At 42.4% G+C, this 15,862-nt stretch overlaps 1 protein-coding gene across 4 annotated transcripts in view; it reads left to right on the forward strand.

Moving 5' to 3' along the window:
- The window catches only part of CDK14 (cyclin dependent kinase 14), a 2,039,605-nt gene that overhangs the window by 343,392 nt on the left and 1,680,351 nt on the right, over positions 1–15,862 (forward strand). Inside the window, exon 1 of one of the 4 annotated variants that reach the window (XM_086941839.1) lies at positions 4,706–4,824. The exons of the other annotated variants lie outside the window; for them this stretch is intronic. Within the exon in view, the coding sequence (XP_086797965.1) occupies positions 4,732–4,824 (93 nt within the window). The 5' untranslated portion in view covers positions 4,706–4,731. Of the gene's footprint in view, positions 1–4,705; positions 4,825–15,862 lie in introns of those variants that run through there. 4 annotated transcript variants of the gene reach the window in all.

Raw genomic sequence — 15,862 nt, forward strand, 5'->3', positions numbered from 1 at the left:
GAAAGGATAAACTCTTTGCTCCATGTTTTATGAAAAAACAAACACACGACAGAGCCTTTTCCTACCTGGCACACTCACTTTGTAACTCACAAAAGAACGAGGTAAAACAAAGATATAATTTTGGGGAATTTGTTTATGACCTGATTTTTTTTATTTGTTCGAAATACTCTTGATTACCTGCATTATTGCTACGTTGGAAGAGAGACTTCAGATGATATTTTATGATGATGGGAGGCAGTGTGGTTGTGGTTCAGTCTACTTCTACTCCCTGATGGAGATGAAGCAGTAGCCTCACTGCTGTCCTAGGTAATGTGCATTTTAGAGGCCCACTTCCTAAGGCTGAATTCCATCCTCATTAGAGTCAGCAGTAAAGGACCTCCACAGGGCTGTGCAACAGGGAGCACATAGCAGGAGCCGCATGACAACAAAGTGTACCTAGCAATCACAGAAGAAACCAGGCGAAGTATCTCACCATATTAGTCCCTTAAAGTGTTTAGGCACACACTGCCTTTGAAAAATGCCTGTGCCTAACATCCGAACTTGAACACCCGTAGTACTGTGTGTCCACACTTCTGGTATGTAGCAAAAAATAAAATGACTCCTGCCTCACTTCCATCATGTAAGTATGGCACAGATTGACTGTCCATAGTGTGGGAGCCCAGAGACTCTCCCAGAGGCTTCCACTATCTGGAAACCCTAAGATTGCAGTACCTCCTGCCATAGCTGAAAGAAAATGCTTTTCCAGGGACCCATGATCATCATATAACACTAAACTTACAAATGCAGTAGGTAAAAGGTACAACCACACAGGTCAGAAGGACTGTGGAGGAAAGAGCCTGCACCAAGGAACCATCCAAGGGAAGTGGCTGCACAGCAATATACCCTAGCCCAGAGTGGCACAGATGACATGGAACCCACAAATCAGGGTCCTCAAAGAAAAATGGCAGAGAAGCAACACAATGAAACAATATTCCCTCTGAAAAGGGTGTCCATAGGCATGGGTTTCCACTTCGGGCACTGCCTCATCTGGGTGGTAAAGAAAAGCTTCTCTCCTTGTTTGAGACTGCCCTTATGTGTACAATCCCTGGATTGCAGAGCTAAATAAAAACAGGAAACAAGGTGACTGTCTCTGAGGTTAGATCAAGCTTGCCAGTAGGGATGATGATGATGATAAAGACTGTTGAGGTGGCCCTAAACTATGTCCTTTGCGTCTAGTTGTACGGTTAGACATTTATTAACTTTTAAGTAACATTATGAAAGGTACGTCTTCACTTCACTAGTTTCTCTCCTCTTCTTCCTTTATACAATTTATTCAGTTATCACTCGAATTCTGACTGGTCAAAAAAATCCTACGGCTCAATTAAAGGTAGCACCAAGGTGTCCGATTGGGCACAGCACCTGTTTTAAAAAAAAAAAAAAAACTTGACCAAAGGCTGCCTTGTTTTCATATAAAATTAAAAAGTTGTGGTTTCCTATATTGGGAAAGCAGGTAACCACTAACTAAAAATTTGAGCCTTGGTCAATTCATGTACATATTGTTTCTTGTGCTGCCACAAGAAGGGCACAGCCATCATCACCAAATTAGAGTGTGGTGTCTGCCAGGGACACATCAGCCCTCAAGGAGAGGTTTTCCTCAAACTCACTTTAAGTTTTCCAGAAGAATATATGGGCGTTCTTGGGAAAACTTGCTTTGGTCAATGGAGCACTTCTGAAACTTGTGCTTTTGTGGTTGCTAAAGCCCCTGTTGCTTGGTTTGTCCTAAAAATGCAATGGCAGCAGGGTGAAGGTAGACATAAGTCTTGGGGACACATGTTAATCAATCTAATGCTTTCTTGACAATGTTTACACTTGACAATGAAAGGTTTTATATTTCAGAAAATAGTTTTGAATGGTGTGACTATCCCTATTGATTTTAATGGTAGATTATAACATGTTTCCGCTGTTACTAATGTAGTTACACCCTGATAAATTCACTAGGCATGCCTTACTAATAATGACACCGTTTATATTGTGATCTGGGGCCAGATGTAGGTAAATCCCATTTACCGATTTTGAAATACCGAATTTTACCGATTCGGTATTTCAAAATCGGTAAATGGGATGTAGGTACCAACATCTGGATTTTTTACCGATACCTTGAAATTCGGTATTTACCGATTCGGTAAATACCGAATCGGTATTTGCTATTGAATCCTATGGGCCTTGAAGCCCAGAGGATTCAATTCAAATACCGATTCGGTATTTACCGAATCTGTAAATACCGAATTTGTCAAGGGTGCAGGGGGTGTCACTTTGACACCCTCTAGCACCCCCAAAACGGGCATGTGTGCAATGTGGCACACAGACATGCCCTAAGGGCACGTCTGTCTATCACATGGCACATGTGTACGTGCACAGATGTGCATGTACACAGGAATCGGTATTTTACCATGGATTTGTATTCCATGGTAAAATACCGATTCTGAAAGCCATGTGCCAATGGAAAATTGGCTACCCACATTGCATTTTCGGTAATTTTACAGAATCGGTAAATATTACTGATTCGGTAAATTTACCGAGTCGGTAATAATAACGATGCGGTAAAATTACCGAATATGTACCCCTACATCTCCATAGCCCTTTACCGATCGGAAACGGCCGAAAATCGGTATTTTCGGCCGATTCCGATCGGTAAAGGGCTACCTACATCTGGCCCCTGGTGTCTATTCATAGTTGGGGAACTGTGACTTATTGTAATGACTTGCTGGGGCGCCAAGTACTCTCTGGGTATCACCAAAGGTATTTTCAGGTGCCTGTTGGTAGATATTTGTAAATTAATACACAGTATTTAGGTGTGTGTTTTTAATAAAGTACTTTACCTTTTTATAAGAGAAGGTTCTGATTGGACAATGAATTGACGTTTGTAGGCATACCAGAGACCTTCGTAGCTCTTGGATTACTCTGCTTCCATTTACTTAGAGAGTCCAGTGCAACAATAGAATACATGGTTCCCAGTAAAGGTAAAGTTGGGGAATTGTTACATTTATTTATTTATTTATTTATTTATTTATTGACATTTGTAGAGCGCGGCGAATACCCGTGGGCGTCTCGGCATGTGAAAAGGATGTGAAGGACTCACATCCTTTGCAACTGATAAACCAATTTATTACATTACGCATACTACAAAACACAACCTTTGTCCTTTTTGAGTTCTCATTTGAAACTACTGAATCTCTGTTCATCTGTAGGAGTTGCTGTTGATGGTTTTCATTAACATTTGTGTGTTTTTGTCACAAAGGTGACTCTAACTGTTGTGGCCTTTCACAAAGTTTCTAGTTAGTTCCATTTATTGTAAGCATTAGCTCCCAAAAGCCTTCTCATTATTATTTAAAATAATTTGCCTCTACAGGCAGGTATTGGTTCCTTCAGTACTTAACCCCTTCCCTGCTCATGACGGAACCACGCCGTCATGAGCCACGGGCGCCGTGTGCTCATGACAGCGTGGTTCCGTCATGCTGTGGCCGCTCCGCCCACGCGGCACTGATTCCCCTCCTGTGCGGGCAAATTAGTAAGTGGGCGGAGTCGTGAGGGAACCACGCCGTCATAAGCACTGTGAGCCCGTGGCTCATGACGGCGCGGTTCTGTCACGAGCATGGCGGCGCCGCGCTCCCCCCCAGCGCCGTGGCGGAATTACCACTGCGGCCAAGGGGTTAAAGAAGAATGCATTTGTCTCGATTGCTCATAGCTTTTTGTTAGGGGTGGGTGTGACTTTTGTAATACCGTATATCATTACCGCACAGAAATACCTAAGAATTCCGGGAGATTATGCTTGAATTAAGCGAGAAGAGGAATTCTGCATTCTTAGCGCACAAATACTCCCTCACATTCAAAATATACGCAAGGATGGACTTTGTGCTACAAAATAGTGCTAAATTCAACACAATAGCAAGAATGAGCAGCCACTCGTGCTCACAGAATGTAATCATGAGGTAGAATTTTCCCCCAACTTACTTACAGCATTTAGTGCTATTTTCTTAGCGCAAAATGCACCCTCACGTCCAAAATAGACAGGAAGATGCATTTTGCTTTAAGAAACTGTGCCTAATGCAGCAGAACAGGAATAGCGAGCACGAGTGACTAAATGTGCTCTCAGTAGGAATTGTTTCCCCAACATTAATTTTAATTACGCAAACAGGAGTAATCGTGCAATTATCAGTAATTCTGCATCAGAGTAATGGGGGTTTCCCTAAATTACTCTAATTACTCCAGCGCAATCGGAATTCTGCCCAAGCCTACTTTTTGAGCGCTCAAAGTACTCCGGTTTTCACAAGATCACCGTCACTAAAATGCTATATTTCATTGATGTAACATGGCAGCTGGCTGGATCGATAGCTGTTCAAGAAACCCCATGCACAATATAAATCGCCCAGGTAGTGCATGCACAGTTTGCCTGGCTGCAATGCTACTGCAGAGCCTGGATAGCTTCCCTGTCGAGGAACTCTACAGGCAGGTCCATCCCATTTAACATCTCCGGATATATATATATTTCTTTTGAAATGCGAAGACGCTTAGCGGCTGATGAAACTGAGACAATCTCTTGATTGTGTGTTCCTCGCGCCCTGCGCTCCGCCGGGATTCACCTGTCTGCGTGGATGTTTCTGTTTTTAGCCTGCGCACCCCCCCTCTCCTCCCTGTAGTACAGCCTTCCCCTTTCAGCTTGCTGTTGCAGAAACGTGTGAACTCGTTTGCTGAATGAGCTTGGCCTCGTCGCCAGAACCAGCCCTACGGAGGCATGTGAAAGATTTGCTGGCGTGTCCTACCCGGGTGGAGTCTCACCGCAGCACGGTAAGACGGTCCTCGCTTTACAACGAGCCATCCGTGTCAGGCTGGAGGGAGCTGTCCCCTGCTGAACGTCCTGTCACCCGCACGTGCGCGTCCCTTTCATCACACTGCGGTGCCGCTGCATGGTGGGCTTCACACGTTTCGTCCTACACTGGGGAAACGTGCCATTTGACCTATAACCCCGCACGTGGCTACTCTACGGACGGCCCCGCGGGACGCGCGAGCCGGCGCCGGGAGTTTATTAGCCTAGTTAAAGCTGCCCGCTGCGTTCAGCCGTGTTCTTCAGACGTGCATGTTTTCCGAGCGTGGTGTGTTTCTGTTTAATGAGAAATAGTGGCCGCGCAGCTTGTGTGCACTGAGGTGGCGAATGCCCTCTGGGGCGCATGAATGAAGGACGTGACAGGCCACTTTGTGCACGTGCGAAAACCAATACGTCGAACATTGCAGAGCCGGAATGGAGTCGAGGCTTTTATCCCCGACCAGGGACTTTGCATAATTTAGCACAACAGCACCCGTGGCATCGTATTTACAGGCGACCATGGCGTACAGTGCTTAGAGTGGGGCTCGGGTAAGTGAAGTGCTCGTGGCGTGAATGACTGTGGGCTTTAAATGATGTCGTTGAAGGATGTGCCCCGCGTGTTTTATGTTTCAGACTTTGGGAAGGCGATTTCAGCACGTTTTTATAGTTTGAAGGCGTGGCAAGCTGGCAGTTTTACTAAGTGCACATTTGGTCTTGAGAGAAGAAGGATGAAAGTAGACGGTCGGGATGGTGCAGCTACATATGTCATTAATATATTGTATCATATCTTCGAGAGGCATTCATGACTGACTTATGGTGTGTTTCTTAAATGCACACAGGCAAATATACAGGTAGAAAACACAATTATGTAACACGCCTGCTGGTGATATTGTGACTAGTCCTGTCTCACTGTACATTTCATGTAAATACTCATTCATATTGTTACATAACTATTCCATACCTACAGCAATGCATAATTAATTGTGAGTGCACTGCAAATGCACATTTTTTTTGATGATACATTTTATTAATGTAGTTTAGTACATAGAAGACAAACCCAAACTATGGCATGCTCATGACCTCCTGACATACTCACACCAAAGAGGTGCACAAAGGCAAACAATGGTGGTCCATTCAGAAAATCCTCTATGCAAGCCGGCTGCAGCAGGGTATCGGGAACCGGTGATGTGTGAGATAGCGCAGCGCAGCGTGAATATGGAAACTGTCGTTTTTACGTGACCAGAAATACATTATTCCCATCAACCCAGTTTTCTCCCGGGTGGAGGCAGAATTGAATGATGCAGGCATTATATGAGTTACTGGGACTTATGAATGTAAAGGCTCCAAACACGTTTGCATTATTTGATAACGTTCTGGAAGCGAGGCTATCCGACTGCTCTGTTGAATTTACTCCTGTATCTACAGGCATCACAAAGCACAATTTGATCTATTCACAAAACCGTGTCTGTGGTGAATGCAGATCTGTTCACTGATCGATGTGAACAGTCATAAGAGAAGTTTGGATTGTTCATTAAATTGAAATGTCCATTTTTAGAAGGCTGCAACATGTTTATACCTTCTTATGGTTGAGCTCTTAAGTGTGGAATCAATGCCATTTGCATTTTATGTTTTTTTTTCTCTGACATGTAAATGATTTACACAATTTCAGAGTTACTCAGGACCAGTCGTCCACTCAGGGGTGTAGCTGCCATTGGTGACAGCAGGTGCAGTGGCACCTGGGCCCAGAGGGGAACCTTGACGATTACTATATTTTTCAACCCAAATGACAGGCAAAGGGCCAATTTCCTTGCTTGCACTCGGGTTCGAGTCATCCTCGTTGCTCTACTGTCTTTGGCAATAGGAGTGTTCATTGAGACGTGTTAGAGGAAGAGAGTTCCAGTGTTAAAAATATGTCGATGAAAGGTCGAAAGTGCTAAACAGTCACAGCTCTCTAGCGCAGACTGACATCTTCCCACATATCTCTGTCTTGGTAGAATGAAGTATATACTGAGATTCATGAGCAATGTTACTTTAAAACATGCGATACAAATTAAAAGGAGAGGGAGGAAAGGTACTGGAGCCAGTTCACTTCCCCTGGTATATATGTTTTATCAAAGAGAACTAGCTCGGGAGTGGGTGCTCCTAGTGTATGTTTATTTTGGAAAGGAAACATATTATGTTTATAGTAAGGCCCTCTCTCACCAACCTAGTTGGTGACATGCTTCATCATCGGGCCCCACCCAAGGCATCGAGTGCACCTTGGGTGTGCTACGACGCCTGGATACAGCGGAGCTGGTATTGTGCCGTGAGAGTGCAGTGAAAGGAAGAGAGTGAATGTTAAAAAAGCTGTCCTAAGGGTCCCTGAGATAAAAAAATTGCTATTTTAATGAGTGGGCCCTTGGCAGGTAATAAAAACGAGAGTCAGATATTTAAGGAGATCTTAAGGTAACTCTAACATCCTAGTTGGTCAACATGTTTCAGCCATGCTCTCTTAGTGGTATGGCTTTCTTCTGGGACCTATGTGTAGTGCAAAGTGAGTGGTCTAAAAACGTGTTATTAAAAGACCATATATGGGGGTCCCGACCTGTAGTCAAACTTTCATCAAGGTCTAGGACCCTTCTCGGTACCAGCTTCAGTCGCCACTGCAGCTGGGTCCTAGACCTTGATGAAAGTGTGACTACAGGTCGGGCCCCCACATGGAACTCATGGGGCACTTTCCGGATATTGTCTGAGAGAGCGCCATTAGAGGAAATTCTCCTCTACCACATATCACACCATAGCGTATGTGTCACATATATGGTCTTTTAATAACACGTTTTTAGACCACTCACTTTGCACTATACTCTCAGGGCACAACACCAGCTCCGCTGTATCCAGTCGTCGTAGCACACCCAAGGGGCACTCGGTGCCTTGGGTGGGGCCCGATGATGGAGCATGTCACCAACTAGGTTGGTGAGTGAGGGCCTTACTATAAAAATAATGTGTTTCTTTCCAAAACAAACATACGCTAGGAGCACCCACTCCAGAGCTAGTTCTCTTTGATAAAACAATACTTTAAAACCAATATCATGGCAGCACAGGCCATTGGGAAGCATCTATTACAATGCAGGTATTACATCGTACTGCCTTTACAATGCAGTCAGTACCATGACTGCCACGTTACCATGAGTTCCATTACAATGCAAGTCATTACAACGACTTGCTCTAGGGAATGCGGTGTTGGACTGGTGTTGGATTTTAAGTCCAACACCTTCCCTACTGACACACCGACTGGAGTTGAAATAGTAATTTAAACTGTTCCAAAGTCCAGCGCTTCCCTAAAGCAAGTCAATGTAATGGCTTGCGTTGTAATGGAACTTGTGGTAATGACACAGTCGTGGTATTGACTACGTTGTTAAGCCATGCATAGTTTTGGCATGCATGGTAAGAGATGCTATTCCAGGCCATTCAGAAGGCATGGTCAAAGTGAACTAGCATTATGTTGATGCTAACCAGTGCTAAATTGGTACAAAAATAAATAAATGCAGAATCCCTCATCAGGCCGTTGCTGCTTGCACCACCACCTAATGCCTCTGCCAGGCCTGCCAGTGACAGTACCAATACAACTACCAAGCATCACATTCCTCTAAGTGTAACAATTCAGACTATTTCAGGTTCTCAATGCTATAATAATGGCTTAGACTGCAGGTATTCATCATTTTTATTGTGTATTGATTTTATAAAGAACTGTTTTTGTGCACTTCAAACAGAATCACCATGTGACACTGTCATAAGTGAAGGTGTTGACAATTAACTGCCAGTTCTGAGCACTGGAAATCACTGGTTCAAATTAAGCACTGATGCCAACTCTAAGTGTACACATTAGCAAAACCTTAAACAAGGCCTCCTTATGAAAAGCTAACAACTAATTGTGCTAGGAACAGTTTTTGTCTCAGAATTACTTCTAACATTGCATGCAACAGTAGAATGTTGTTGGTGTCTTTTCCATCATAAATTAGAAAGTCACCCCAAACTCACATATATAGAAAATAGCAAAACGATTTGAAATATGTGGAGGCAGTAATTGATTAAATCATGCTTTATTAATTTAGTTTGATTGAGTTAATATTGGAACATTATAATGTTGGATGAAGATTAATTGACTCAGGGCCAATAACGGCTGGTATAAGCCTTTTGCTCCAACACTCCAATGCTTTTATATCGGTTTCTCTATTTTTAATTTACAAAATTCTACCCTCATTGGGAGGAATGTTGTAATAGCCTTAAAGCAGGTCTGCCTCGGGCTTTACCGGTTGCTAAAGGTCCTCTCTCTCATCATAGGCCCATAACTTGGATTGAGGGCCTTTAATAACAGGTATGGGCCTCAGCTTCAAGAATACACAAATACAGAGCTGGAGGCAGGGCCTTTACCTATCTAGCACCCAAATCATAGAACTCAATTCCAAATTATTGTAGAAATATGCAACCAGAAACCATGTTTAGAACACAGCTAAAAACTCCCCTTTTTATAAAGAACTGTTGTTGCTCCTGCGGCCCACTTCTGTCTCAATCTAATTAGTCTTTCTGCTTACTTTTTGACTGCATTAGCGCTGGGATGCTCCTGCTGGAGCAGCTGCCGTGCTCTATAAAACTTCATTCATTCATTGATACATTCAAGGAACTGATTGAAGCAAATACATGCTTCTTCTAGTTTAAATTTTCTCTATCTTACTTAAAAAAAAAACCTTTTTAGATATTGATTAGATTGATGGCATTGCCCTTAATAAAAAATAAATTCTTCCATTTCGGATGTTCCTTGTGATTTTATGTAAGAAAGAGAAATACAGGAGAAGTAGTAATAGAACACTGGAATGTTAAGAGCTAAGCTGAAGGCAGTGAATTGGATCAGGGCGAATAATGGCTGGTACAGACTTTTTGCTCCAACATTCCAATGTTTTTTTTGTTCTTGAGTTTTGATTTTTCTCTGTTGATTGACTTGAAAGTAGAAGCCTACGACATCCTCAGCGCACTGGGAGACACTTAGAACTCTCACAATCCCCACAAAGTCATCTTTCTAATCTAGAGCAAGACTGGCATTTGTACCACCATTGTATATTTGTTGATTCTTAAATGTAAAACTAGGAATGCATTTCCTAAATTTTGTGTGTTTTAATAGTAACTTCTACATGACCATGGAGTTGGCCAAGTCCCGGGACGGACCATTTTTTTCGAATCTTTGACGCAACTCGCACCGTCAATATGGACAACTCTGTGGCAAGGGGGCCCTTGTGATCCAACTGAGACTCGCTGAGTTCTCTGCCACCAGACGGACGTATTTGAGTAAAACACTGCATAGTTTTAAGTTCTCAATTATTCGGGGATTGTATATCTGCATACATCACCGCTGCCTTGGTGGCTCACGGGGTCCCTCTATTTTCCATCTGAGACTCGACAAGTTGTCTGCAACAAAATGGACTTATTTGAATAGAACGCTGCACAGATTTCATTCCATCGGGTATTGAATATCTGCATACCTCACTGCTGTCTCTGTGGCTCACGGGCTCTTCTATCGTGCCGTTCTGGTCTTCAACAGGAACAGACTGCCCTCTATAGTACAGACATCTCTTTTAATGGTCCGGAGTACCTGAACCATCTAACAGACGAAAATACATTTTATTGGCTTCCCCATATCATCGTTCTACCTGGCACAAACAGCATATGTTGGGTTTTCTTGAATTCAAATCATGGCTTCCCGATGAAGGCTGATAGCCGAAATGCGCGTAGCAACTACTAGAACATACAGCCATGCCAACATTGATTGTACCTTTTTTTGTCTAACCGTGCCTTTTGACCTGATGAATTTTGAAAGTTACTATTGAACTTTATTGGCTGTGACGTTCAAGCATATACTAGCATAGAATCAGTATCAGCATTGGACATCTTCAATATATGTATACATTTTGTTTAATAATTTAAATCAAACAGAAAAATAAATAAAACTATGAAATTGTACTGTTTTCTATTATAGATTATTGCTTTTATAGTTATACATTGTTTTTGATTGCCACATCGTGTTTGTTTAGGTCCATTAGTTTTATTCACGTTTCCTAAATACTTCTTTTCAATTGATTTATTTATCCCGGTTTAGGAATATTAGTCGGGGGTACCTCTTTTCTTTACAAACTTGGTGCTGGAAATGACATTACCTATTTTCAAGGACTCCAATACAGATGGTGTTGAGAGGGAAAAGAGCAACATTTGTTAATATGAATTTGATTTGAATTGGACCTGAGCTAAAGGGAAGTACATTTCACAGACCATTACTTTTGCAGGGCAATATTTATTCTGTTAATAAAGCATTATCATTTGTCCCCTTGGGTAGGGCAACAAAACATGTTTTTCTAAAGCCACATTAATTTTAGAAGTTAGACAGTATGACGTAGAAACATACTTTACCTGACGCAAATTATGTGGTACAATATGTTGATGAAAGTGGGAGAGCTCTGATTCAGGTGTGGTGGCTATTCCACCATATCATTTCTTTTTATGACGAGGTCAATTTGTCAACCAACTGGCTATTATGGTGTTTATTAAAGTGAACTGGCTTTTATGGTGTTTATTAAAGTGAAATATTTAAACGTAATATGTCCTAAGTGAGTGACACAAACAGGTGTAACCTTAATTATGTTTTTATAAGCATCATTATGTTAACTGAATTTAGTGCAAACCAAACTGTTATGACTTACGGGATAGGAAATGGATGTGAAATGTAACACATTTATGCTGTGTAACCAGGTTTGAGCAATCATTTGCATTTTTCTTGAAGATTTGTAACATGGTAATTGGTGAAATTGATATATCTAGGGCACATAGGATATCATTAAATTAAACACAGTGAGAGCATATTATGAGGTAATAGAATGAATAGAAATTGGAAAGTTTTAGGGTGTATTTGAAAGTAAAAATAAAAAAACTTTTTTAACTATTAATTTTTGTAGACCTTTGTGTGATTGTCATGGTTTTGACATATGCAGAAAAGCCTTAGTTGACTCGACCTAGACATTTCTTCTTGATCGAGGTCACCATACAAACAAAGTGTTGGTGTCTCCGCCTGAAAGTGTTGCAGCTAGTTAGAACTATTCTTTTCTATTTCGATTGATGTTTGTAATGTTGGGTTTATATAAAAGGCCAGTGTGTGTATAACTTGTCTTGATGAAAACCATTTTTTCATCAGGCAGTTCCCCTCAATGGGTTGAATGCCTGGGAAAGTGCTATAATGTGATTTTAAGGGGTCCTTGTTATGCTAAGGTGCAAAACAGTGAAATTGTTTAGCACAATTACAAAATTTGACCAGCATTCTGGGAAAGCCATTTGTTAGGCTAATTATTGAAATTAGTCCAGTGGATTAGGAAGGCACCAGTCACCGAAAACGTCAAAGCATTGCAGCAAAGCTCTATGGAGTATTGTGGCATTGGTGTTTATGACATGTTCATTTGTTTTTTAGGGCTGCAACAGAAACAATTTTATGGTCTTAATGATGTGTTTTCCTTTTGTAAATACTATGGACCTTATTACGACTTTGGCGGTTCTACTGTTAAATCATGGTCTGGCGGGTGGTCTTGCAGCGGTCCGACGGCAGCGGTCTGCTAGGCTCCTAGATTAGCTGATCATGCAGACTGCCGCAGTCAGAGCTCCGATTGCACTGTGCATAAATGGCATATATGATACACCGTGCAGGAAGGAGGGGTACAAATGCAAGGGAGCACTATACCCCATGGCCCAAATCCAGTAGGGGGCTCTCTTTTTTGGCATTCTTCCACCCTTTTCATGGAGGGTTTACCGCCATGAAAAGGGTGGTGAAATGGCAACTCGGAATATGCTCAGCGTTGCCGGCTGTGATACCCCCTGCATATTCCTGCCGCTGAAGACCGCTTGCCCAGCGGAATCCTTGATCCTGGTTGTGCTGGTGGTCTTGTGGCGGTCCTGATGTGTGGCAGTTGTCTGACCGCCACCACGGGTACAGCGGTCCTATGGACCGCTGTAGTTGTAATAAGGGCCTTAATACTTTGATTAGGAATACAAATGCAGTAATTCCGCATTTAATTTTGAAACCATGTTTGACAAAATATTCACAAACAGCATGTAACTAACTGAAAATGCTCCAAGATGCAAGCATTACCTGAAAAATATAGACTCTAACCTAACACCTCGTGACAACACAACCTCAATATAGTAACTTTTAGTGTCATACGCTATCTTGAAAACTCTAAATACCTCCAGCCAAGTAACCCCACAACCATTTAATAAACTATTTAGTTAGTCCTTAAGTTGTTTATTGGGAGTATTTATAATGAACTTTTATCATTATATTGTACATTTTGAAGTCTGACATGAGAGCATATAAAAACACACACTTTCTTAATGATATTAATTGTATTGTCTGTGTTGAAAAGGGCATAAGAGTGGCATATCCTAGGTTCAAGTCAGAAGATTCAAAATGTATGTAGGTCATGCCCATGGGTACAGAACAGACACACGATTCAAGCTACATATATGGGTCATGTTACAAACAATTACATCCCCTTGAAGTTTGCAAATCATGTCTAAAATAAGTTGATAAGACTAATCTATTCATTTAGGTTAACTGTTTTCTTCATTTTCCACCTCAATCTTATCAGTTTTTTATCAATGACATTCTCAATGCCACAGAAAGCATTCGACTCTTTATGTGTGGTAAATCTAACTTATACTTTCTGTGCATAAACCAGATGGACTTTGAGGCATAATTGAAGATATTATGTTATGTGGGTTTGTATAGAACACAACTCATCCACAATAGCATTGTGGAGCTGAAGTTGGAGCTGCAGAGTCCAAGCCACGGCTGGGGCTTGTTGAAGAGCAAGTTTCTTGTAGAATTCAAGAACTGAGGATGGGATCTGATGTACAGGGGCAGATCATTCCAGGCTTTAGGAGTGAGGTAGGAGAAGTCATGACCACTGGGTCTGATCCTGCATATGTGGGGTGTGTGTGGCAGAGCTGAGGTGTGCGGTAAGTCTGTGAACGTTTATCTGGTTGTTGAGGTGTGTGGGGCCATAGTTGTGTAAGGCTTTGTATGTGTGCATAAGGAGTTTGAAGAGTCGTTGTTTGTGGATTGGGAGTCAGTGGAGATCTTTGTGGTGCAGGGTGATGTGAGTGTAGGAGGTTGAGGATAAGCCTGGTGCAGAATTTTGTATGGTCAAATGCGGCTGCATGCATGTTACTTGGAATCTCCAGGACTCAGTCGGTCAGGCTGGGATCTTCATTGGCTTCCCATTCCCCAAAGGATAGAATTTAGGTCACTGTGTATCGCCCACGAGCCTTGCAGGGTCAAGGCCAGCCTATCTTATTGTTTACCCCATACCTCTAAGAGATCAGTCCAGTCTTCCATTTGGCCACGTCCCTCCTATTAAAAAGACCAGAAGAGGCAGTTGGTCCTTTAGGGTCAATGTAATAAAGCTCTGGAACTCTCTTCCCTTGGCCATCTGAATCATAGAGAATGAGCTATGTTTTCAAAAAGCACTTAAAACCTAGCTTTTAAGTAAGTTTTAGTCTTTAGGTATCCTCCTGGTCCTATTCGATTATTACTTCTTATTTACTGCTTGGAGGCCTCCGGGTCGCCATCCGCTTTACAAATCTGTTAGTATAGAAGTATAGTCTGGAGTCTTCTGTTCAGTTGAGCATTTATTCTGTCATAGAGTGTGTTGCCATAGTGCAGATTGGTGGTGAGAAGACCTCAGGTGATTTTTCTGCAAGTGTTTGTGGGGAGCCATTTAACTATCATCTTGAGTGTGTGGAAGCATGAGACGGAGACTGCATTCAGTTGGCCTGTCATGGTGAGTTGGTTCTGGATTACAATTCCAAAGTTCTTTGCATGGGTTGCTGGGAGGGGTGTAAGTCCGAGTTTGGCAGACCACCAGGTTGAGAACCAGAGTGAGGTGTCTTTGCTGAAGATTACTACTTTCCTCTTGTCTCTATTGAGTTGAGACAGTAAGCTTTCCTCCATCTGGTGACTTCAGTCATGCAGGCGTAGAAATTAGTATGGGTGTTTTGTGGCATGTCCGAAAGGGAGAGTATGAGCTGAGCATCATCACCTGAGGACATGTTGTTGATTACTTGAGTGTGGATGATGCTAGTGAGTGGGTGCATGTAGGCACTGAATAGGGTGGGGCTAGGTGAGGATCCTTGTAGAACTCCTCAGATGACGTTGACTGTGTGGTGAAGGGGTCCAGGCAGACTGATTCGATGTGACCGGTCAGGAAGGAGCAAGTCCGGTAAAGTGCAGATCCTTCAATGCTGGAATTGTGTAGTCATTTGATAAGAATGGGGTGGTAGAAGATGTTGAAGGCTTTGCGGTCAGTGGGAAGAGGACCGCTGTGTCACCTCTGTCCATGATCTACTGGATGTCTTCTGTGATGGTGATGAAGATGTCCTTTATACTTGGTTGGGTGAATCCGGATTGAATGGTGATGAGGAGGTGGTTGCCATTAAGGTAGGTGGCTACGCATTTGTTTATCATCTTTTCCATAACTTTTGCTGGTAATTTAGCAGGGAGATAGGTTCATAGTCGAATAGTGACTTCAGATCTGCAGAGGGTTTCTTGATAAGGGAGAGCATTGTGACATGTCTGAGATATCCAGGAAGGTGGCTGTAATGATAATCTTCAGGATCGGGGTGAGGGCTGTGTGGAAAAATAAATTTCCATGCCAAAGAGAAGAAATACCCAGATCTGGTATATCCAGGTAAATGAGCTCTTTATTTCTGTGTATAAGCTCAAGCCTCTCCAGTCTCTGAATGCCGGTAATGGTCCACATTCAATCCATCTCCATTCATCCCCTTTCAAAACATAACTCCACGCGCAACCCACAACATCCTTTATACCACAGGGCGGCATTTTAAATAACAATAAATAACAAGAATGCTATTCGTTGTTGACGCGCGCGGCTCGCATGCGCATCAACTGCGAATAACAACATATAACACACCTCCCTCCTTTTCCTATTTTTT

The sequence above is a fragment of the Lissotriton vulgaris genome, chromosome 10 (assembly GCF_964263255.1).
Source record: "Lissotriton vulgaris chromosome 10, aLisVul1.2, whole genome shotgun sequence".
NCBI classification, from domain to species: Eukaryota; Metazoa; Chordata; class Amphibia; order Caudata; family Salamandridae; genus Lissotriton; species Lissotriton vulgaris.